Source organism: Pieris rapae, chromosome 24 (assembly GCF_905147795.1).
Source record: "Pieris rapae chromosome 24, ilPieRapa1.1, whole genome shotgun sequence".
NCBI classification, from domain to species: Eukaryota; Metazoa; Arthropoda; class Insecta; order Lepidoptera; family Pieridae; genus Pieris; species Pieris rapae.
The window spans coordinates 407,648-434,072 of record NC_059532.1 but is presented as its reverse complement, the minus strand read 5'-3'; the positions used below and the strand labels follow the sequence as shown (position 1 = coordinate 434,072).

The window sequence follows — 26,425 nt, the reverse complement described above, 5'->3', positions numbered from 1 at the left end:
TATAATGCATTTACAATATTCTTAACCTACATAATAATAATAAGATATAATATAGAAAGCAAAAATACATTTTAAAATATGGTATGTGGTCACCTTTAATGCTGGCATTGCTATATTTCGAATCGTTATTTAAAATATTTCGAAATATCATCGTTAAGGAAAGTACCATAATAAAATATATGAATGGAAGAAAACCGCCAAAATGCTGTTCTAGACAAGATGGCGCCCAGACGTCAACGTGTCAAGTTTTATGTGTAAATTGTCATTCTTACACATTATATTTTGATCATAAACGATTCGAACGTCTTTGTGGAAATTATATTATAAATGGTATAAATCTAAAACGAATATTTATGTTAAATACTTAAATTAAAATATAGCATACAAATATAATATATTTACAATATTCTTAACCTACATATAAAAAAATTGATTTAATTTTCTGAAAGAAAAACCTCGTTAGGAAACTGGCTAATGGCTTGCCTTAGACTAAAAAGTGGACTTGTTGACTTGCCCATGATATCGACAAATCATGAAACAGATACAGGAATCTGAGGACCACCCAAAAAGCCACTGATTATTTTTTTTTTATAAAATATATATTAAACAGTTCCTCATTAATATGTAATTATCTCTTTGTACTTCTACCATTTGGCGGATTTTCCCACTATTGCACCCTTAGTTTCTCACCTAACAAATAGTTATCAAAGGGTTCTTAAATTTAAACGTGGGTTAAATAGGGCTAAGGACACACTGTGGCTAAACCGTTGCGGGTTTTAACCGCGCTGTTTTTGTGTAAAGCTGGTGCGTAGTGTGACTTTCTGACATTTAAATCATCTAGGGCATCAATGAAATGGGATGATCAATTTAAAAAAAATGTAATTGCCTATCTGATACCTAATCCGCACTCATCATTTTTTTAAATTATTGTTTTCTTTTCTTACTAGGGTTGCCTTGAAGAGATCGCTTGTTAGCGATAAGGCCGCCCGTTGCATCCCTTGTAATTTATATATATTGTGTTATTTGTGTTTCTTTCTAGCAAAATATATAAAATAATCCGCTGTTTTATTCCAAACGGTAGTTTTGTGTGGAGAAGAATTGGCGAGAAACTCCATGCTTACTCTTTTAAAATATGATTTACAATATTTGTATACATTAGTTAAATAATTATATGTGAAGACAATATATTCCTAGAATAAAACTACTATACAGGTCTATTATTGCATTGTTAGTATACATGTTCCTCACATATTTACAAATATCGAAACAGTAGAATATTGTACATTAACGAGTAATTAAAACAATAAATCAGTGTATTATAAAACAAAAAACAAATATGTAAAATTAGATCAGCAACCAACCAACAAGCAGGACTAGCATGTTTCCAAGCATTCTTATCTTGAATATATATAATCTTATTTGTAATATGCTTGTTAAAAGTGTACTTTTAATAAAAAAAATATTTTGTTAATTTAGTTTTAATATGTCACAACAAATATTTTGAAATTTAACACAGTACAAAAATTTTGGCACATTTTATTTAAAGAAAAACACTTTTAACGGATTATAGTTATGTATTATTGTATTTAAACTTATAATTATTTGTACATAATTTTAAATTTAAACCGACGTTTCGCGTGCTTTACAGCGTGCGTGGTCACGGTGACTGAAGACAAAGGTGTTAAATGTCAAAACGTATTACAGCTGCAGAAAATGTTGTGTTATCTGTATTTATTTCCCCGGAGTTGGTATCGACTAAAAGATGTAGGGTTTTTGCAGAAATTGCTCACGGTGTCCTCCATTTTCGCGGACATTTTATTTACCATAATTGTCATGAATTAGATAGGAAAAGATATCTTATAATATATACTGTAAATATAGCATTATGTATGACATGGTGAACTGTAATAAACAAAGTAAACTTAAATCTAGATTTTTTCGTATGAAGTTTGACAAATTTGGCAGGACGTAAGATAGGGCGAGAAAGCGGTGTGTGAAGCAATGTCTATATTAAAATGCTAAAATCAAACTTGAGTTTTACCAACTTTAGTAATTAATTAAGACAACTTACACATATACAATGTGTTGTGTTGTCCTTACACTATTTTGTTTGGTTTAAGAAAACTGTAAAATTTAAAATATCTTCTTTATTAAATTCAAACTCTATAACTTTGCCATTTCAGCTCTCGGATCCGAGTATTCGGCACCCAATGTGCTGTATGGCGACAAACCCATTTTTTTTTAATTTCAATTTCATTAATTGTGTAAAAAATTCCTATGCGGTTTTGCGGTTACACAGTGTGTCTAAGCTTTAGAACCGCCATTTTGCGCACTCGAAGAAGGCGACACAAAGACTAATAGCGCTCTCAAAACACAATACTTTGGAGTACTCAAGAGGAATAATTCACACTTTTGTGTTCGACTCCGACATTTGTGTCACCTGCTTCGCGAACCCTCATCGACTATTTGACAAGTTGTCCAAACCCTGCACTATTTATTAGTGATTGTAAAACCGATATTTTAAAAACAATTCTTATCGGTTTTCTGTTAATGTCTGATAATTCTACCTAGGGGCCTTCAAGATAAGAGCATACCAATTCTTAAAAGTCCGGCAACGCACTCGCGAGCCCACTAGCACTGAGGACAGTATCCCATAAGCCCGATAATTTTTTATCTATTTAAAAAAAACTATGCATTATTAGTATGGCCGAAACAATCGCTATACAATCGAAAATTCTGCTATATTTCTCAGGCATATTATCGCTGTCTCGCTATACGATAGCCGTTATAAGTGATTTTATTAAAGAAAAGTATCGCTTTTCCCAAAAAAGAATAACGTAGAAAGAATAAAGAGTATTAACATTGTATGTTCTATTGTAGTAAACATATAACTATTTTTATTATTAAGACATATACTATAGCAAAAATATTGCTGACACAAACATTCAGCCATGTGCTGAAATGTTTTTGTATTTTTGGTATATAGTCGGCCATCTACCCACATATTTCATTAAAAGTGTAGCCCGTGTAGAAGACGCCTAATATATCAAATCAAATCAAATCAAAAATATCTTTATTCATATAGGTAAACATGTACACTTATGAACGTCAAGAAAAACAAATTAAATTAATTGTCAATTTACATTTACAACCAGTTCTCAAGTCAAGACGTAGAGCGGGTAAGAAGAACTGGCAAGAAACTTTCCGTCACTCTTTTCAATCGCCAAGTTTTTAATACAAATTGTTTGAACTGGAGCAAATCAATGCCAAGGATTAGGATCATTTAGGTATTCGTCACATTTATAAAAGGCTTTATTAATTCATTTACTTTTAACGAGGGCTTTGAATTTATTTAGTGATAGTTCTATAATTTCGCTTGGGAGTTTGTTGTAAAAACGAATACAATTTCCATATAAGGAATGGTTTATCTTCTGGAGCCTGGTATAAATATACATGTAGTTGGAACTAATTTAGAATTGAAATTTAACATGAATGTGAAATGAGCGGAATTGTCTTGGAATATTAATACCGCAGTGGCCTAATAGATTTCAGACAGAGAGTAACGCGGCTGTGGAAAATGGAGGCGGCCTATAAGCGTCAAATAAAGAATACGGTATCGCTTCTAAATGGGGTTTGGTAGAGTGGGAAATATATATTTATTTACCAATTCAATTCCACATTTATTTTATTTTTACATTTAGGTACAAAAACAGAAAACAGATTGAATACATACCTACATTACAGTTATTAATAAATTTATAACTATCAAATGTGCATTAGAAATTATCAATTTTTATTGTATGGTTCAGTATTTTGGCTATAATGGCTTACTCATAAGATATATACTGTGGCGGGTTTTTTCTAGAACTATTTAAGATAAACATTTCCATCATACATTACATGTAACTCTAGCGGTTTTGGCAGCGCATGCCAGAATATCTCGCAGATGGTTGATTTTTTTCTACTTGGCATTTTTGACAATTTACACATTATATTTATTAAATGTAGCCTATATGTGAGAGACTTTAAATTAAAAAAACAATGCAACAAGAATTGCAAAAATACATATTACAAATACAATAAGAAGGAAAAAACATACTTAACAGAAACAAAAAAAAATAAAATTAAAAATAAATTAAACTGATATAGGTAGGATACATAAAAAAAAAACAAAAAGTAAAAAGAGACATGAATCATGATAATCTAATTCAAATATACCTTATTCCTAACCTTAAAATATAATAATTAAAATATATTATTAAAAGGAGTCCCTTTGGGCAAGGTTCCGAAGATACTGGCAGCGTTCCCCCTTTGAATAGCTAGACTAATTCTTAGTGCGAGGTAGCTGCCAGCTCTTCGTTCTCCTGTGATGTCGACTAACCTTTTTGATATTTTCCTAAAAAGCCTTTGAGCGCTAGGACCCCACGGACCAAGGGTGTCGACGACGAATGGGACCAAATCCTATATTTTAGTCTAATGTATGAAGTATATTATTGTAAATAAAAAAAACAGTGGCGCTACAACCGCCTTAGGTCTTGGCCTCAGATTTTTGAATCTGTTTCATGATCATTTTTAAATCTAATAGGCAAGAAGGTGATCAGCCTCCAGTCCCTGACACACGTCGTCGACTTTTTGGGTCTAAGACATGTCGGTTTCCTCACGATGTTTTCCCTCACCGTTCCAGCAAATGTTAAATGCGCACATAGAAAGAAACTCCATTGGTGCACAGCCGGGGATCGAACCTACGACCTCAGGTATGAGAGTCGCACTCTGAAGCCACTAGGCCAACACTGCTCATATATTACTGTAAAGTTTAAATAAAATCCATTCAGTTGTTTTTACGTAAAAGAGTAACAAACATCCGTCTATAGTAACAAACTCGTGTTTATAATATGGGTAATGCCTCCTCCCTGATATTCGTTTTCGGGTTGAACGCCGGCGGTCTTATTAATTATTCAGCTGCAGATATTTGGAACTCATGCTCCCTTAGGTAGATATTTAAAAGCTATTAAATACATAGAATATGCTAGAAATATGAAAGATATTTATTTAGTTTGATTGCTGAGACTTGTGACTTCTAAGCTCACGCGTAATTAGTAACATTCTTATACCAATTCGACTTAGGGTCCTTCAAAAACAGAGCGTACCAATTCTTAAAAGGCCGTCAACGCACTCGCGAGCCCTCTGGCATTGAGTGTCAATGGGCGGCGGTATCACTTAACATTAGGTGAGCCTCCTGCCTCTTTGCCCCCTGTTCTATAAAAAAAATTGTACCAATTTTATACACATTATTTTTCAAATTGAAATTGCCACTTGTCAAGGCGGATTTTGATTCCTAGTGATTTTTAGGATAGTGTGAGAACAGACTGAGTAATGATGATAGTATAATATAAAGCATCAAACAAAAAGTGCGGACGGACAAAGTACACATGTAAAAAGTTATTTTTTTTATAAATTAATAATTACTAAGGTAAAAGGAAAATTTAATTAAAAATTTAATTTAATTATTAGATTTACAAAGAAGTTTACACCCCAATTCTCAATTTCTGAAGTGAAACTTCTTTAGGCGCATGAGGTTATTTTTTACGGATGACGTCATGAGATGTGCAGCGTTTTTGTCGAAGAAAGAGAGAGCGATTGAGAGAGAGTGAGAAAGGGCGATTGATAACACGCTATTGGCCGATGTATTCGTTTAGTACATATTAGAACTTTAGATGGCAATTCTTTCGCACAACGTCTTGGGCAGTAAACGCAGATTTTTTATTTATTTATTAATTAGCAAGTATACAATGTGCATATAAATATACAAATGGAGTGATCATATACTGGTACATGATCATCTATTGGGGCTTTTACCTCAGTAATAATTAATTTACAAAGAAGTTTCACTTTTGACATGTGTACGCACGCACATTATTATTAACATGTATTTAGAATTAGATTTAAAATGTCTAAAAACCTGTATAAATACAATTCACACCAAATATTTGTTTTTAAACGGTTTTATTTAGCTCACCCCGTTTGTTTTATTTATTCTTTCTTCCCCAGTTTTATTTTAGTCTAGTCTATACATATGTTGATAATTCCTACGACTGTATCTATTTTATTATTTTTTGGTTTTTAGTACATTTATCTTAAACATTGCAATGTATGTTTAACATAAAACCGTTTAACTTAAAAAGTGTTTTAACCTATTTTTATTTAGTTATAAGCACCTTTTTACGAGTCTTTCTTCCGACCTCTGTCCTTCGCAATATATATAACATTCTATATTTTAATGCTATCAGATCTCCAATAGCCTGCAGCGATCCAGATATATAATTAAAACATCTTTTAAGTTATAATTCCCTCGTGTTCCAGAGACCTAAGCCGTAATGACCTGTCAGCGATCAGTCGACGAACGTTTCGAGGTCTTACAGCACTAAAGTCGTTACACCTGGGATGGAATCAGATAAAATGCATCGACGACAAAGCGTTGGAACACCTCAAAAGTCTGCAATACCTGTAAGTTTATTATTTCCTAGTACAATAGTACTTATTAAATATAATAAGTGTTTTATTATAGAAACCTGAGGCTTACGTCTAAGGGTTGGACCACATCTGGCAGCACAGAATCGCCTTTTACCGTCGTCCTTTCTCTTTCTGTCGCTTAGAACTGCCATTTGCTAGACCGAGACAGAAAGCATAATGCGATAGCGCGCGAATCCTCGAGGTGATCGGCATCACGGACAAAATGCAACGGTCGGCAGGGAGACTCCGGAACGCTGAAGCGCGCGATAGCATGCTGTGGCATGCTGTCTCACTCTATCGTACAATGTGCCACCCATGCTGCAGCATGCTAAAGTTACCATCAATTACAGAGAGAACAGCTTTATGGTTAATAAGTTTAACAGTTTAACTTGCGATATTGACCTATTCGCGTCAAGTGTGGCGTCGGCAAGGAGAGCTATAACTTCTGAGCTCCTCAATGGAATAAATAGTGAATAGATAGAATAAATACTTACTAGGCTATATAGAATCAGTACTATATGTAAAGATTTGTTTATGGCATAAATATAATATTATAAGTATCAGTTAGTAAGTTAGTTATAAGCTGTACATCTTTCGAAATAAATAAAAGTACCTGGATGGCCGGTATTTTTATTTTTTTATAAATTGTGTTTTTGGATATTATATAGAAGTACGAGTTACATACTAATAAAATGATGAAATATGAACAATATAGATTATATATGCTGGAATAGCTATAGTGTTGTTGTATCGTTAAATCAATTTAACAAAAATAGTATTATTATTCGCCGATAGATGTCAGAAAGATTCATTTTTCAGTTTAAATTGGAACTACTCAAACACCACCTTTTTGTTATTTTCTATCATTTATTCCCAGCTAGATCGATTTATCGCCCCCGAAACCCCCCGTAAAAATCATGAAAATCGTTGGAGCCGATCCCGAGATTCCAATTATATATATATATATATATATATACTAGCGGATCTGACAGACGTGTAGACAGGCTACACGTCTTTAATTTCAAAATTTCAATTTTTAATAAGCCATTTTGATGAAAATTATTCTTCAAATGTTATGACAATATCTAACGATCCAGCACATGGTCACACACGATATAACACAATGATAACAAAACTTTTTTTAAATTTCGGGACAGACTAAAATTAAAATTAGAATATTATTTAAAATTTAACACTGCGATGGTAGCGCCGTCTGTCCGATCCAATGTAAAACATTCCAAAATCAACAACAACTAATAAATTGAAAATTAATTAAAAAAACATTGTCCAGCGGACAAAATTGTGAATCTAAACCATTCCCAGATCCCCTTGAACACATACAAAAAATTTCGTCTAAATCGGTCCAGTCGTTTAGGAGGAGTTCAGTCACATACACACGCACACAAGAAATATATATATTAAGATATACAAGAATTGCTCGTTTAAAGATATAAGATAAAAATAAAATTTCTGATTTCCATTCCAGGACATTGAGCAACAACAATCTGACATCACTGTCAGTGGAGGCAGCGCTGGTCGCGCGTCTTCATGCTTTGCGATTGGCTGACAATCCCATTGTTTGTGATTGCCGAGTTGCGCGGCTCAATGCCGCAGTTCGGGCCGCTGGTGTCATGGGCGTGGGGGCCAGGTAACTTTGGAGACATGGCCGTGTCCTGGATTCGTATGGCTGGATGGCCATTCGTATGGCTGGACATGAAATTCATATAGTTTCTCTGAGATGAAGCATTCGTGGGTGATAGTTTTTTTTTGGAAGATCATAAATTGAATTTATTGCAGATGCCAATCGCCTGCGGCCCTGCGTGGTGCGTTCCTCAGCGAAATAGAGCCTCACGAACTTGTATGTTCTGGTAAGAAACCAATTACTATTTATTACCTTATTCAATAAAGAGCAATCCGAGCAGCTTGATCCCTTGGTTTTGTGTAGAGATGATGAAGGATTTAACATGTTCAGAGAAGATGGTTTAATACCAGCTGAGCTGAAGAATTTGGACGAAACTAATTCGTCTTAGGGTCCTTCATATGTAAAATTATCTATGGGCTTAACACTTAACATCAAGTAACTGATAATTAATATGATTGCACGCCTATTTTATATATTATATCCTGTGGTGATTTTAAGCTATTGCATAGATTTTATCGCGGGCTTTGAGCGCGGCGTACTGAAACAAGAAATCCCATAACGAAAGTAAACCTAACACACGATGACGTAATATAGGTGCGGCCAATACGCGTTAGAGCGGGACACAACGCATATTACGTCTCTTATCGGTCTGGCATGATCGGTGACTTAGCGCAGGTGCGTTAGAGTGGGACAGAACGCATACTTCGTATTCACATCTCTCTGACGAGATGCGATAGCTTAAACACGGCACGAGTTAGTGTCAGGCAGGCGTGTTAGTCTGAATCTGGTAGAATAGTTGATTGAATTATTATCAAACAAATAATACTGCATAAATAATTATAATTGCAGTCCCCTAGTGCCAACGTTTTTTTTATAATTAAACATTCGAATGTACCACATTCTTTGCAAAATAATTTATGATTATAACATCAGGTCCAGCGAGTGCTATAACATCAGAATGCTCATCGGAGGCGCGATGTCCTGCCGCTTGCCGATGCGCTGGTGATGGGACTGTGGACTGTCGGGAGAAGATGCTCACACGGCTGCCAGACAATATTCCACACAGAGCTACTGAAATGTAAGTATCAATATTGGCTTATTTACTTTATTTATTTATTTATTTTTATTTTATTTATTTAAGTATTCCTACAGCTAAAACGAGAGTAAACACAAATTATAGAGGGAGGAACTTTATGGTTAGAGCAGCAAACAAATTTAATAACTTAACGATGGATGATATGTTCGCTTGGAGTGTGGAGGCAGCAAGGAGAGCTCTGGTACAAAATTATTTTAACCAGGATGAATGAAATGTATTGACTTCATTTTCATTGTCAACAAATTAAATTCTGTTTTTCTTTTTATTGTTTTGTTTAACACTAAAAGTGTTTAGGTACCTTCTTGTTATATATTAAATATATATAAAATATTAACTATTTGTGAAGATTTATAATTGGCCCATATTGTTATGTATATATATATATATATATATATATATATTCATCTATTTTTGTATTGTGTTGTGAATCTTCTGAATAAATAAAAATAAATAAATAATCACTAAGCAATATCCAAACATTACACACAAAAGCCAAAAAGGAATACACATAAAGCACAGTTGTAAGATTGATTGGTTGGTAAATTAAAATATATATTTAATATTAAGGAACAAACAAATCCATAATTAGTAAAAGATACTAATAATGGCTTTACTTTACTCTTCTAATGAAAAGGTATTGAGAGGTTCAATTGCCTGATGGGTACGTCAGCAAGCGTCATCCTCTGCCGTTACTTCATGGGCCCACAGCTAGGACTAACCTGAAATGGGCTCATATGATTCGGTGCTTTAGTTAACTAAATACATAGGACATGGGTTAGCGGACCTCTTTTATTGTACGTGAGTGAGCTGGAAAGTTATATTATTTGTTAAAGCCTATAGTAGTTAATCTTGTATTTTACCTTATTTTTACTTTATATACTACTTATACTTATTTATTTATTTATTTAGTACTCCTACAGCTAACATAAATTATACATAATGACATACAAATACACTGAGAATATAGCCAAATATGGAATACATGATATATTTAACAATAAAAAGATTTAAAAAAGGGCACAAACAAACAAAAATTATTTAATACATTTGTGATTGTGATGAACGAAATTTTGTTAAGGAAAATGTAAATATTGTCATATTATATCCTATTAGAAAGCGGTTTCTTGATTGTCTTGCTTTTCAGCATAGGCCTCCCCAAGTGTTCTCCACAAAGATCTATCTCTTGCTTTCCTCATCCATGTAGCTCCTGCCACCTTTTTAATATCATCTTCCCATGGAGAAAAGAAAAGAAGGAAGATGGGAAGATGTTAGACTACTTATAATTAAATAAATAAATAAATAATTATTTCGATACCTAATCCCAGTGAAATAAATATTTCAGTATTAAATTGAATTAATCTTTCAGACGCTTGGAAAACAACGAGCTAACAGAAGTTGCAGCTGGCGCGTTTTCATCAGTAAAGCGAGTTGCCAGGATCGATCTCTCCAACAACAAGATAGCTGACATCGCCGGAGATGCCTTTAATGGACTAGTTCATCTTACTTCGCTGTAAGTTTTTGATAAACATCGGTGGCGTAACAAGCTTTTTAGGTCTGAGCCTCAGATTATTTAGTTATTTATTTATTTATCCTTTATTGCCTTATACAAAAACACACATAACAAAAATAAATAAATAAAGATTACTGTATGTGTCTGATGATTTGTCAATCTAATAGGAAATCTGTGAAATGGAATGAGATCATTTATTTGCGAAGATAGGGGTACTATTAAATAGATTAATTATAAAAAGCCGCACAATTAATTTAACATAATGTCAAAATGTTAAGTTATTTAGAATTATTACGAATTATATACATAAACTTATGATATAGATACTCGCCCACGCTATGAAAGCATGTTTTTTTTAATTTTCTCGAATTCGAATAATTAGAAGTGTGATATTTTTATTATTATTTTTGTGCTTTATTTGAGAAAAGATAGGTTGTTACAGATTATACTATAGATAAAGCATTATATACTGAACTGAAAATCGGTTTACTAGTTGAAAGTGACAACGTCATAAGAAAATACTAATGGAATGGTTGCATTTTTCGAAAGAAAATTTTACTTTTATTTGTTTGATAGATATTTTGTATGGATATAGAGAAGGAGGTAAATGGAAATCACAATTGAATTGATCCAGTTACATTTATTTGTACGCATAAATACAATTATGTTCATTTTTTTGTCGATTGTGCCTCTTTTTCACTCGTTCCGCGCTCTCGCTTGCACTTCAAGCCTTAAATGGAACGACTCAGAGCGAGGTAACGCCGCATGAGTTATGTTTTTAGTGGGTGCATTTCGTAAATAATTCGTTCAACAAAGTCTTGTCTTAAATTGTGTTTTGAGAAATTGTTCCTCTTCCAGAGTGCTGTACGGGAATAAAATTAAGGATTTACCATCAGGGATCTTCCATGGCCTGACATCTCTGCAATTGCTGTAAGTTCAATAACATATGTATACCTGGAAGCAGTTGCGTAGCTACCTTGTGTGGCACCCGGTGCGGAAGTTGGTGGTGTCACCCCATCGAAAGTAAAAAAGCAATAAATGTTATATAATAAAGGACATGGTTCATTTATTAAAAGACCGCGAGTATGGGGGATCCCCCACGACAGCAGACTCTTTAGCGGGAATCCCCGAATTCTAAATAATGCTGAGCTAGTGCTAGTGGAGAAATCCATGAATAAGAAATTTTTATGCTAGCGATTTTTTAATATATAATAAATAGAGTTATGACTGTAATGTTTTCCCTTTTTATCACAGCGTTAACACAATTTGACAGAAAGAGACGAGATTTCTTTATTAACTAAAGAAAGAAGAGAGTATTTTATTATATAAATATCGTAAATGTTTTATTTAAAGCAGTTTAATAGTTTTCCATGTGTAATATTAATAAAAGCCCGTTTTATTTCCAACCATGAAAATAAAAATAATAATGTACAGCTTAGATATTTTACATTTTACACATTATTTTTATTTCGTTTTCCTGTATTCCCTATATCTTAACTACCTTCAGCGCCATGAACCGGAACGTCTTCATGGGTAAAGGCTCCTGGAGCGGGAGTTGAAAAAAATCTATGGCTTTCTTTCTCCATTCCTGCTACCGCTTCTATTTCTTCTATCCTTCTTTTTTTTGAACGCCCTTTTCTCTTCTCCACATTCCTTTCCATATATTTGTCTTTAAAGCCTACCTTTTATCTGTGTATCTTACTACCCCGCCCATCGTCACTTGTTTTATAATAATGTAAGGCTATCACTTTTGTGTTTCGTCTTATGTTTTCTCTTTTTATTTTAGTCTAAGTTTTGCATAGAAATGATCGATCATTCTTAATTTCTGTCAACAGGTTATTGAACTCAAACGAGATATCTTGCGTGCGCAAGGATACATTCAGAGATCTACAAAGTTTGAAATTATTGTAAGTATAAAAACAATTGCTATTTTTGAGGGAAAATAAAAAATAAGGTTTTATTTATATATAATAATGTCATGAGAGGTTGAGTGAACAAATTTTTGTGTTCTCTGCTTTCGGAAAAAGAGCCGTGATAATAAATTATAATAAAATAATGTTTATTTTCAGATCTCTTTACGACAATAACATTCGCTCGATTCCAAACGGCAGTTTTGACGCGTTAATCTCTATACAGACACTGTAAGTAGCTTTAATGAATATTTATTTACTTTTTCATTAAAAAATAATAAGATATTTTGATGTCAATTATATGTAGCCAAACTTCACAATTTAATATATTTTTTAAAACAGCGCCATCTGTGCCATGCATGAAACAACTCGTGGTCATGTGAAACCTTGAATATTTGGGTGCATTTTTGATATTTTGGAATGGTTAGGGAATAATTTTGCAGGAATTTCTTTAATTATTATTTATGTGGTAGAATAAAATATTTATTTATTGCGCTATCGTACACAAACATAACAATTTATATTAAACTAACAGACTCGGCCAAGCGTTGCTGTGGCTAAGGTTTTTGTTATATTACACAATAGTAAACTATTCAAGGGAAACGGTAAGAGAACTTATGTGAAAATAAGATAGCTTATGAGAAACGTTGATACATTTAACACAGCGCCATCTGTTGGAGTTGTGTCAAATTATTAACAAATAATTTGCAATTAAATAAAATTGCGACTATAATTAAAGATCTAAGCTATACTATCTCTTAAGTTGGACCAGACTACTAGACACGGTGTGTCAATTTAATTTAAAATCGGTTAAGTAGTTTAGGAGTCCATTGCGGACAAACATCGTGATAGGAGATTTATCTTATCTTATCTTATATCTTTAAACGAGCAATTCTTGTATATATATATATATAATTGGAATCTCGGGATCGGCTCCAACGATTTTCATGAAATTTAGTATACGGGGGGTTTGGGGGGCGATAAATCGATCTAGCTAGGAATAAATGATAGAAAATAACATAAAGGTGGTGTTTGAGTAGTCCCAATTTAAACTGAAAAATGTATCTTCCTGATATCTATCGGCGAATAATAATACTATTTTTTGTTTAAATTACTTTAACGACACAACAACACTAAAGCTATTCCAGCATATATATTCTATACTGTTCATATTTCATCATTTTATTAGTATGTAATTCGTACTTAAATATAATTTCCAATATACACAATTTATAAAAAAATAAAAATACCGAGCAAAGATCCAGGTACTGTATATTAAGATTAAATACGCCGCGCCAGCTACTCTTCACGGGTCCTGAGTGCGAGTTTAACATTTTTTACGCAAAAAAAAGTGTACAACGCTGCTAAATAAGTTTTCACTTCAAAAAGAAAGATTTTCTGGAGCCTGGTTGGTCGTAAAACAATCTTGCTAATTAATATGATCAAGTATTTACTATACATACTTAAAAACTCATTTATAAAATTAAATGTAATCGGTAAGAATATTTTTTTAGTTAAATTTTTATTCATATTAATCAAAACTGTTTATCAATCAAGGGTAGAGTGATATTTTTTTTTAATTTCGGTGCTTGTATAGTGCCCCGGCGGAGAACACCCAGAGGGGGATTCCCCGCCGCTAGCACTAGCACTTGTGGTACCCTCCTGAGCTGTTCTGTTTGTCCTGTAACATTTATATTTACCATAATTGTCTTGAAATACAAAAGATGGCTTGTGAGATACACTATGTATCTCAATACGCATTACGTGTCAACGCGCGATTCTCTTTTAATGTATAACAACTTTTTCAGACATTTGGGACGAAATCCCTTCTCATGCGAATGTGGTTTGCGCTGGTTAGCGACGTATCTTCGAAGGAATCCAATCGAGACATCAGGGGCCAAATGCGATGCCCCTAAACGACTCGCGAGAAAACGGATCGACGCGCTTCGAGAGGATAACTTTAAATGCAAACGTGAGTGTAACAAAAGAACTTCCCGCGTAACTTGACAGTTGGCACGGATTGACAATTGACAGCGCGCGCGCATTTATGACAAAATGGCGGTGAATATAATGATTTTATTACGTTGGAATATATTACAAAAATAAGTGAGGAAGTGTCTGACAGAAGTGATACTTAACTAATCTAAATCAAACTATTTAAGTATGTAATATTCCGAGGATCAATCGAGGTTATATGCTCACTATCAACAGAAAATGTAACACATACTAAACACAGAGTATAGAGGGCGTCTGCCTGAATTATGGTGCTACGGGTTAGAGTGAGAGAGGAGGAGCCTGTCTACCATTGCCATATGAGTGAAAGGGAAGCTAGCAGACTGGCGTCGTAACGCGTTACGTAACGCGTTACGACTGGCTGTAACGAAGCGGTTTATCCTTCCAAGAAGTTTTTACTTCAAAAAAAATAATGCATTGTTTTAAATGAAACCAATATAATTTTATTACCATAGACAATACTTATTTAATAATAAAATTAATAGCGGGCGATGATGCCGCCGAAGTATGCGGCGACGAGCCACCCTGCCCAGTGCTATGCGCATGTGCACGTGGTGCTTGGGGGCGGGGCTTACGTGTGTCCTGCGCCCGCGCAGCCCTTACTGACATACCTCGGGACTTGCCACTAGACACGCATACATTGTAAGTATCCAGGCGAATAGTGTTGCCATATCAAACAATATTTTTAGGCTTTTTAGTTTTTTTTAAATATATTTTTGTAAGATGTATAAATGTCATATTTAAGATAATTTAGCGTGTTATCTATCTTGTTAGAAATATTATTTTAGTAAAATACTAGTTGTGCTCTGCTGTTTCACCAGTACATTTTCACGTAAGTACATGAAAGGCGGGTCCATTTTATGGCAGTTTATCATTGTTTGCCTTCAATGTCAATGTCACATTTGTCTTTGATGCACATTCATGTTTTCTGTTTGTCGTCTGTTCATTGCAAGTGTTTGGGTGTGTTTCTTTAGTTTGCCTTAAATTTGAAATTTATCTGTTTTAAGTACACTTTATAATTCTTTTATTTCAGAATAATGCCAGACAATAATTTAGGTCAAATCAAGTCAGACGGGCTGTTGGGACGACTGCCAGATCTCACGAAACTGGACTTCAGAAATAATGGTATCAGATAAATTCAATCAAATATAATATTTTCATTAAAATCTTAGAAATTAAATTGTTCTTTTTAAAGTCAAATTAAAGGAGTCGGTACCTCAAATAAGGTTTTATACTTCCTAGTAGAATGCGCCGACTTTATGGCTTCCAATTTTGACTTATCTGTGGCAATGGCTGCAACGCGCTCATTTTGGCGCCAATCGCCATTACGTTTTACTTTTAATATTTTTAGACTTTATATAATTTTTGTGAGTGACTATTATAATGTGCTATGCAGGTATATCAGTGATAGAAGATAACGCGTTCGACGGTGCCGCAAACATTCAGGAGCTGATGCTGGATGGAAACCTCATTCAGACGCTGACTTCGAGGACTTTTCTTGGTTTACACAGTCTTACTTTGCTGTAAGTTTTTACTTATTAATACCACGATCGACTTACAAAATTTTTTTATTTTTGATTTTGAGTAAGTTGTTAGTCTCAAGTGACTTGCTAGTCTCTAGTCTCTGATAGTCTGTAGTCTCTGGTAGTCCCTAGTCTCTGACAGTCTGTGTAATCTCTAGTCTGTCATACCCTTAGATGAGATAGAGACTGTCAGTAGTGATATGGGACATTTTTTTTTTTAATTTATGGCAATAGATAATTTATGCCAGTTTCAAGTAAAAGGCAGGGAATATTGGACAATTTATGTTAAATATCCTATATAGTACATTTGTACATCATTTTATTATACAAAGATCTACAGATTATTTTCCGGATTGTCTGCTTTTAAGTGACATCATAAGGGTCCCATATAATTTTTTTATTTTTTTACGATTCGACATTAAAAGTACATAATATATCCTTTAAAGTTTAAAAATCAGTGGATTTTCAAACCTTTGTGGGTATGTATCTGTTTCATGAATTGTCAATGTAATAGGAAAGTAGATGATCAACCTATACCTGACACGAATCATATCTTTCTTCATGACATTTTCTTTCACCGTTCGAGCGATTGTGAAATGCAAAAGGAAATTTCTCAATTATTATAATTTTAAAATGAATATAACTTGTATTAGAGCATGTAGTAGAGCAAATTGTATTGATAGTTGCGTATTTGGAACTGTTTCGGAAAAACACCTTTTGTATGGCAATTAAATTTTACAATAGATTACCGAAAGAAGTAAAAGATCTTCCGACTAGAGTCTTTAAAAAGCGACTTAGTGCATTACTTTTGGAAAAAATGTACTATTCAATAAATGATTATTTGTGTGTATTGTAATTTATACAAATTTAATAAAGTATGAAATGTGCGATACAGATAATATAAGGATTGACTTTGACTAATAATTGTGATAGTAAGAGGGTAGGAACGAGAGGACAGACACGGTTGGTGTTTGCCGATAATTGGACGTGTCGGTGACACAATTAATATTAACATTTTGGTTCTAGTGTTTTTACTGTGTTGAGGGGTATGTGTTTTTTTTATGGGGCTTCTAAACGGGCCATGTTTTTCTGCAATTGATGGCTGCACTATTGGCAATTAATTGTCCGGCCATCACAAAAATGTTTTAATGCAGATGATGGCCGAGCAATCTATGGCCGGGCCATGTGTTGCAATATGTCAGCAATAGTATGGCCCATGATGCAGACTCCTAAACGGGCCACACATACCGGCAACAATGGCTGATGAAATCACACTTGTCGCAGCAGCTTATATTAATTTTAAAAGAACAGAAAAAGAAGAGATTGAGGATTCGACCTTATTTAAATAGGCGTGAAACTGTAGACAATTTGAGTCTAGCAGTAATAAGCCTTGATAATAAATTATTCAAGAACTTGGCTAGAATTTCAAAAGGCGACTTTGACTTTCTCTTAAACAAAATTGGACCAAAAATAAAAAGAAATGATACAAACATGAGAACAGCAATACCTGTTTCATCGCCATCACGAGATTTGCGATAACTCTACGGTTTTTGGCAACAGGAGATTCATTTAAAAGTTTTATGTACCTGTTCCGTGTTAGATGTTAGATTTCAAGTAGAGTGTTAGATTTCAACTTTTATACAAGAGGTGTGTACAGCTATTATAGAAGGATTAAAATAATACATCAAGGTAAGTTAACATAGGTTTATTAAATATGTTACGCATAGGTAGTAACTATTATGTACTTTTTAAATTTAATAATAATAGGTATCTAGTAGCAGCATATTCGTTTTTATTTTCGCCAGCATCGCGTATAATATTTTGAGCCTTTTAGTACGTGGTTTTGGAGTAGTATCGACGGCTTCCAAAGTGTCGGTTGTTTCTGATTCTACGACTTCACGTGGGTCAGCACTGATGTCAGTATGTAGTTTCAGTCGCCTGTGAATGCATAAAATTTTTAGTATATCTTTAAGCCTTTCAGATGCCGTCAGGAGTAACAGAATGGAAATAAGTTGCAAAAGATTTCGAGGGAAGAAGTTCAATTTATCAATCGATATGATACATACCTAATACAGAGATATGTACATTTATAATGACTAAAATATTTTATTAAAGATACTTACGTTAGAAGTTTTCATTTTCACTATGTAATCCTATATTCGTGGTATTTTGAGTAAAGAGAAACGATATCGCATCTTAAGCAAACCACTTTACTGTTTTACCGCCAGCACTACCACTTTTCTTCTTTTTCTCCTCATTATTTGCGTAAGTTCTTAGGCTTCTGAATTTTTTGTAAGCCTCGTTACTTGTTATGCCAAACTTTTCAGCGATTTCATTCCATGCATCTTTTTTAGAATTTCTATCTTTGTATGAGCCGGTTTTTATATCCCACAACTCGGGGTGCAAATGTATTTCTTCAATAAAATCAGTAATTGTCTTGTTAGACCAGTAACCATTTTGACGTAGTTGTCAAAATGCAGCTGATCGCAAAACACAGAATATAGCAACAGGCACACTTCACTCATAGCAAACTTCATGTCGCGTAGAAAAGGATACACTATGCCATAACAAAGAGAGTGACTGAAACAACAATAGAACTGGCTGTGCAATATTGCAGTTGAAATCGATAGCCTAGCGATCGTTCGGCAACCCATCGGGGCCATATCGGCCATAAGTGGCTACACAAAACATGTTTGGCTATATGGCCGGGACATTACTGCAACATTGCATAGTGTGGCTGACATTGTTTGCAATGTTGCCGGGCCATGTGTTGCAGCCATCAATTGCAGCAAAACATGGCCCGTTTAGAAGCGCCATAATGGCGCTTATTATTATTATCTTGTGGCTTAATTTTGTTTTAGTATTTGAAATGTTCTTTTTCTGGTTTGTTTTTTTAGCTTTATGAAATGCCCTCAAATTTAATATTCATAAAACAAATGTTTGGATGAAGATAGTGTCACTGTGTTGTGAACACTCCTGTACAATACAGCGGGTTTTGGTGGGATGACCCAAGAATAAAAATTCTCCTGGCGCCCATAACCTATTAGTTAAGGTTAATTTTAGTTTATAAGTTTAGTTAATTAGTTAATGCATGTTAGTATTTACTTAGCTTAAGGTTTGTCATAAATATTTCAAAATGTGTTTATTTTGTTTTATTTTATAGTTAAAAAACCCATAACATTTTTTTTTTGTAAAATGTCATGTAAAATGTAAATTAAGATAAATTTGCGCGCCATTGTGTGTGGCAGAATATGCGACTTACGATTGTACCACCATAATATTTTGTACCATATTCTTGCAATAAATAAATTATTGTTATTATATGTTGTTAATTTTGCAGATCTTTGGGCGACAATAAGATACGATGCATTGCGCCAGGTTCCTTCGACCACCTCACCATGTTATCCACTCTGTATGTATTTGCAATTTTGAAATTCATTTAAAAAAACTTCACAAAACTAAATTATCTATTTGAACCTGACGCTGAGATTTGAAGTGTTCATGAATTTCTCAGAATTTTGAAGCAATTTCTATTATTCCAACTAAGAGAGCGTTCAAGTATTGGTTAACCAAATTTGTGGGAGAGGGGGGAAAGGGGGGGTACTTTTACTCTTGTCGTTACGATGCTGGGTGGGGATTGGTAATATTAACTGGGTGGTAACGAACCGTTATATGATTGAGTACACAAAACCCCCCCCCCCCACATTTTTTGGGCAAGGATCTCCAAAAATTGCGTAATACTTTAACGCTCTCTTAGCTGACACTAGTTCCTGCGCATACGCACTCCTAGAAAAGACGTATATGAACAGTAGGATAAATTATGATGACAGGATTTCAAAGATGGTGTTATTCTATATTAGTCTAAAAGTTAAAATTGTCTTCCAGCACTCTATCAGGCAACCCAATTCAATGCTCATGCCACATGGCATGGCTTTCCGGCTGGCTTCGGTCTCGTCGCCTCACACCCGCGGCCCTCTGCGCCTCACCACCCGCCCTGGCAGGCACTGACTTGACACACTTGGAAATTGCAGATTTCAAGTGTACAGGTATGTACACCTGAGAAAAACTTAATTTTATCAAAGTACTTTTTTGTCCCTTTCTTTCAAATTGTTATTATGCTGTTATGGAAAGAGATAGATTTACTTTTGCAGGTGAAATCATATGAACTTCTATTATATATATTTTTTTTTTATAGAAAACAAATGGACAGAAATCTTACCTGACCTAAAGTTATGCACTGCTAAAAGGCTCGCTAGTGGGTTGCCGGCCTTTTAAGTTAAGCTCTTTTGAAGGACCCTAAGTATTAAGATGTTAAGTACTACTGCCCATGGGCTTATTGCCAGAAGGCTCGCAAGTGGGTTCCCGGCCTTCTAAGTTAGTGTTCTCTTTTGAAGGTCAAAGTCTTCAGCACGATAAATTGACATCCACCCATAAATGTGATTCCTTTTCAGCCGAAGATGTGGGTTGCCTGCCATCAGACTACTGCCCCGAGGGTTGCACGTGTGCTGGTAGCGTCGTTCGATGCGCAAGAGCAAAACTCACCGCCCTACCTTCGCGTGTTCCGCCCTACACCACTGAACTGTAAGACTTCTTTGACAACTCTTTTCAACTGGAACCAGTGGAACAAAAGACTATAATGGTACATATTACTTGCAGGTATTTGGAATCCAACGAGATTAGTAGCATATCATCAGAACAGCTCCGACACTTGGTGCATTTGACGAGGTTGGATTTATCCAACAACAAGATATCAGTTCTATCCAACAACACATTCGAGGGTTTGACCAAACTGTCCACGCTGATTGTGAGCTACAATCGTCTAAGATGTGTGCAGGTACTCAATACCAGCAGGGTTATTATGTAAACTGTACATTTTTACTTGCTAAACTGGAATCGACATCAAAAACAACGATTCCAATAGTTTCAACGTTGTACAAAAGTTTAAATTAGCTGGAACAATCAATAAACTAGTGATTCCAGCATATATCATCATTAATTTAGGTGGAATCTGAACTTTATGTAGCCGATTCTAATCACTGATGATTCCAGTAATAATGATGATGAAAAAATTCCGTAATTGTCTGGAATCGCGAATATGATTATAATAATTACATATATTTAATGGAAATGTGTGGTCTCAATTCCATTAATTCCAAACCTTGGAATCATCATATGACGATTCCAGTATAAACCATGCCGTAACACAACTATAATTGTCTGGAATCGCGAATAAATTCCTAATTCCAATAATAATAATTTTCCAAACTTCCTTCAAAACCTTTAATAAACAAAACATTCCAGAGAGACGCTCTCAAAGGCCTGACCCAACTTCGAGTGTTGTCCCTTCACGGCAACAATATCTCAATGCTCGCTGATGGTGTATTCCGTGATCTGGAATCCATCTCCCATGTGTAAGTATGCCCTATTTTGTCTCTTTCTGTCAAATTGTGTTTATGCTGTTGAAAAAGAGACAGTATGACTTTTATTAAAAAACAATCAAAATAAACGACCAGCCATTTTGATACTTAGGTCTACCATTTTATTACCACTTCTCAATTCAAATGCCTATTTGATTGAAAGAAATCTGTATCTGCCGACAACGCACATGCGAGCATTAAAATAACATTTTGTATAAGTTCTATAGCCATTAACAAATCATCTCTAATTGTATAATATAAGTCCCTCAAATAATAAAAGTATGACGATTACCACGTAAACAATCTTGACGTCTTCTGTCATAGAGAATGGGGCGACGCCATCTTGTGTAAGCGTTTTGGCACGGTTTCTTGAAATATTTAAAATAACATTGTATTAGACCTTACAGTCACTAATCAAAAATGCCCCTTTTTAGTGCTCTAGGCTCAAACCCACTGTACTGTGATTGCTCCCTCCGCTGGTTGGCGGATTGGGTGAAGTCGGGAGGAGAGTTTGTGGAAGCGGGAATAGCGAGATGTGCTGCCCCCTCCAGGATGACTGACAAACTGCTCCTCAGCACTCATCCGACAGCATTCACTTGCTCCGGTGAGCCACCCGCCGACATAGTGTCGAAATGCAACAAGTGCTATCGGAACCCATGTGCGAATGGGGGCAGTTGTTCGCCAAGTCGCGCTGGCGGATTTACGTGCACATGCGCGCGCGGTTACCATGGCGACACGTGCCAATACCAGATCGACGCGTGCTACGGCTCGCCCTGCGCCCATGGAGTCTGTCAGTTGCTGGAGGAAGGACGGTTTCAGTAAGTTTTTTTTTTTTTTATTGGACCACAAAATTTGGACAAACACATGTCAACATCAACTTACATACGAAAATATAAAAAAAGCGGTGCCGTCCCTACATGAACATGTGGACACGACCAGCGAAATTAGGTAAATACAACAAGTGTCAAAACAAAAAACAATCAAAAAAATTGGTTGCCTGTAAAGTCGGTATACGGGCGAAAGTTTTACGTGACAACGACTTTGAGTGGTAAAATAATTTTAATGTGAATATTCATTCGTATAGTAGGAAGAAGGATGAAATAATAGTAACAATTTAAAACATTTATTTATACAAAGAATTATATTTAAAACATTAATTTATACAAAGAATCTCGCACTGAATTTCATATGTCTGTCTCTCTCGCTCTTAGGCGGGCTAACCATGCCCGAGTGGAAGGGACGCGTGCCTCTCACTCGCTCTCATTGTGAGCGCATAACGTGAGCGGAGCGTAACGCAGTTTCTTGAAGTGTCACCCGGCAAACCAATTTATAAGACGTTGTCACGTCAAAATTTAAAAATAATAGCTATAAAGAATTAAAACACAAGTTATTTAATTATATCCAGTGGCGTTACAACCTCAAGTACAACTCGACATAAATGTAATTATAATTATCATTTGCAGCTGTGCATGCTCAGCGGGTTACACGGGCGTGCGATGCGAAGCGGACATAGATGACTGCGTATCCCACAGATGTCAGAACAATGCCACGTGCCAGGATCGACTTGAGGGCTACGCTTGCAAGTGTGCGCCTGGATATATGGGTGAGACATACCCATGTTAAAAAATCATTAACATAAACATCATTTTCATTAACATTATCATTAACAGTTAGCTTGTTTAAATTTAAATATCGTTAATGTATGTGATATATTTATTGATTTCTTTCTGTCGTTAACGTTTAAATTTTATGTATATGTATTCCATCTTTGGCTATATCTTTAGTAATATATTTCATTTATATTAGCTATACGATTACGAAATAAATAAACATCATTATCATTACATCAATCAAAATATGTTTCCTATGCTTGAAATTCTTACGCATAAAACTGAATTTCTCCTACACAGATTATTTCATTTATAAGTTACTTAAATTTCTCTGTCTGTATTAAGTTTTATTTATTTCGGTAGATTTTGACTCTAAAGCATGTATGTTTTTTATCAATTACATTAAGACAATCAAGAGATTATAAAATAATTTCTCTTTATTTAATAAAATAATTTAAAAAAGACTTTCACTGCGACGTAGAGATGTCTTTTTCTTCTTTCTTTACATTTGTGTTAATAGAAACATAAAATTAGGTGAATTCTGCGAGAAGAAAATCCCATTCTGTACTTCGGAGTTCGCGCCATGCGCCAACGGAGGCACCTGCGTAGACCACGGCAGCCACTACTCCTGTGCCTGCCCCAAGGGTTACGCCGGCCAGAACTGCACCCTCAACCCTGATGACTGTATCAACCATATGTGCCAGGTATAGCTTGTGGAATCTTTTTGGCCCAGATCCATCTTAATTCCCTTCCTCTAGCAGCAGTCTTGCAACCCCACAGTCCCAGCATCAAGTATACGTAAATCCTACGTATTCCCATTCCCGAGTCCATTTAATTCCTGACCCTGGAAGATTGATGAACTGTATTCTGGGTTAATGACTTTTCCATGGCATCTTCCCGAGGGGAAGGTGCAGCAGATGCATCCATGGATCCATGCACTCCAGATGCACTCCCCTTCACGGGGGGCTTTGGTCCGTTTGGGGCATACCACCAGATTTTACCCTCGAGACGAGAGTCATGGTAACTTTAGATATGGAAAAAGACTTTTTTCGCCGTAGAATGGAGCGACATGTGTGGATGGATTGGACGAGTACCGCTGTGCTTGCGCCAGTGGTTATGCAGGGCGGTACTGCGAGGCTGCGCCCCACGCCGCCCTCGGGACTTCGCCATGCGCGCACCACGACTGCGTGCACGGGGTCTGCTATCTGCGTCCACAGCAGCATTTGGTAAGACATATATTTTTATATGTATAAAATCTTATTTCATATTTACAATGCGCAAAGATGATGAGAACTTGGAGATACTGATTGTGGTAACAGAAGGCAAAGGATCATGTGACCGTTCACCAACCAGATTGACCGATAATACTCATCGTAAGAGAGACGCTGGAGAGAAACCGATGGCCACAGTCCGCCCCAGGTGTTTCCTTGCTGACCATGACCTTAGACATGAGCTATCGACTGATAAGAGATATATATATATATGTGTCGCGGAAGCAAGACATTATTCATCTTCGATATTTGGATTTTATGTTATTAAGTACCTACTAACTTTGACTTATTGACAATTTACAATGGGTCTATGACATAACATGGTGTTGCCATTGTAATAAAACTAATGAGGAGTATTTCTACATAATCTCTGACATAAAAATAGTTTTTATTACATTTTTTTTAAATACGTGACTTTTATTCTATGAAATTTATTCCCAAATTTAACATTAACCATAACATTAAATTAAAAATACTATAGGGAATATTTAAGACTTAAAAGAAGCAAAAAACCGTGCTTTTATATTCTTTCTTTATCAAATAAACAGGGGAAACATCGAAAAAAGGCAATTTTAGTTACTTGCCTCTGAGGTAATATCTATTTAAAATATTTTTTCCTATGTTACAGGACGACATAATGATGGATCGACCCCTTTTGACGTCAAATAATGATTACCTTTGCAAATGTGCGCCAGGATACTCGGGTGAGTGGCTTCACGTGGTAGAACCCTGGCTATGCACCAATGGACTTACTTTAGCATTTAACATTCGCTTTTACGAAGGAAATCTTGCCATAGAGTATAGACCCAAGTCGACAGTGTGTGTCTGATCTATTCTTGCCTATTAGATTGAGAAATAATTAAAAGTACCAATTGTTAAAAGGCCGGCAATGCACTCGCGAGCCCTCTGGCATTGAGAGTGTCCATGGGCGGCAGTATCACTTAACATCAGGTGAGCCTCCTGCCCCTTTGCCCCCTGTTCTATGAAAAAAAAATATAAAAATATAAAAAATAATGAAATAGATACAGAATTGAGACGATGGTACCCACAGATTTTTTTCCTAGCTGTCGTTCCCCCCCCCCCTGCCTAGAGGAGGGGGGGGAACACTAGAGTCAGAAAAAATAAGCAAATCTCTCAAAATCTCTGTAGGAATCCTCGAAAATCCATTTCGTTTTCAAGCATAGACAATGTGAGGGTAATATTTATAAGTAAATAGTTACTGTTGACATAATCACCGAAAAAAAGCACCCTCCCCCCCCCCCATTTTAGTGCTTGCGTAATAGTTAATAGCTTGAACACATTAAACCATTAATATCATTCGTGGACAGGTCGCTTGTGCGAATACCTGACATCACTGACGTTTAACCACAACGACTCCCTGGTGGAGTTAGAGCCTCTACGGACCACGCCCAACGCTAACATCACCCTAGGTGAGTTATAACAGTGTTAGTTTTACAGTTAATTATAAAAATTAATGAAAATTCTGAAAAGAACAGAAAATCTACCAGGTATCTTCTCTTAAACTGTGCTTATTTTAATACAAAATTTAAGGGTTATATACAGAAAGTACTCTGATACGTCAAATATGTCTTGACTATTGGGACATATTTGGCATATAATATAAACACAAATATGTTTAGTATAAAAGTAATAACGTTTGCCCCCTGTTCTATAAAAAAACGTAGTATATATATGTGTGTCATTTACAGTATATGTACCTATATGATTGTATATATGTATATACTGCGTTTTTCAAGGCAGTTTTTGCCGCGCACCACCACTTTGTGGAACCAGCTGCCTACTGAAATATTTCCGAACCAATTCGACTTAGGGTCCTTCAAGAAAAGAGTGTACAAATTCTTAAAGGCCGGCAACGTACTCGCGAGCCCTTTGGCATTGAGAGTGTCCATGGGCGGCGGTATC

The 26,425-nt window shown here is 35.3% G+C and overlaps 1 protein-coding gene across 2 annotated transcripts in view; it reads left to right on the top strand.

Moving 5' to 3' along the window:
* Window positions 1–26,425, top strand: part of LOC110995215 (protein slit) — a 107,287-nt gene that overhangs the window by 74,635 nt on the left and 6,227 nt on the right. For both annotated transcript variants that reach the window (XM_045633645.1, XM_045633644.1), the window contains 23 exons: window positions 6,361–6,504; window positions 7,997–8,158; window positions 8,308–8,378; window positions 9,086–9,230; window positions 10,615–10,758; window positions 11,617–11,688; window positions 12,594–12,665; window positions 12,828–12,899; window positions 14,477–14,640; window positions 15,167–15,323; window positions 15,715–15,806; window positions 16,078–16,204; window positions 19,545–19,616; window positions 20,090–20,250; window positions 20,656–20,785; window positions 20,861–21,038; window positions 21,506–21,615; window positions 22,056–22,439; window positions 23,085–23,224; window positions 23,766–23,935; window positions 24,290–24,457; window positions 25,131–25,206; window positions 25,831–25,932. In XM_045633645.1, coding sequence (XP_045489601.1) covers window positions 6,361–6,504; window positions 7,997–8,158; window positions 8,308–8,378; window positions 9,086–9,230; window positions 10,615–10,758; window positions 11,617–11,688; window positions 12,594–12,665; window positions 12,828–12,899; window positions 14,477–14,640; window positions 15,167–15,323; window positions 15,715–15,806; window positions 16,078–16,204; window positions 19,545–19,616; window positions 20,090–20,250; window positions 20,656–20,785; window positions 20,861–21,038; window positions 21,506–21,615; window positions 22,056–22,439; window positions 23,085–23,224; window positions 23,766–23,935; window positions 24,290–24,457; window positions 25,131–25,206; window positions 25,831–25,932 — 3,113 coding nt within the window. The remainder of the gene's footprint in view (window positions 1–6,360; window positions 6,505–7,996; window positions 8,159–8,307; window positions 8,379–9,085; window positions 9,231–10,614; window positions 10,759–11,616; window positions 11,689–12,593; window positions 12,666–12,827; window positions 12,900–14,476; window positions 14,641–15,166; window positions 15,324–15,714; window positions 15,807–16,077; window positions 16,205–19,544; window positions 19,617–20,089; window positions 20,251–20,655; window positions 20,786–20,860; window positions 21,039–21,505; window positions 21,616–22,055; window positions 22,440–23,084; window positions 23,225–23,765; window positions 23,936–24,289; window positions 24,458–25,130; window positions 25,207–25,830; window positions 25,933–26,425) is intronic.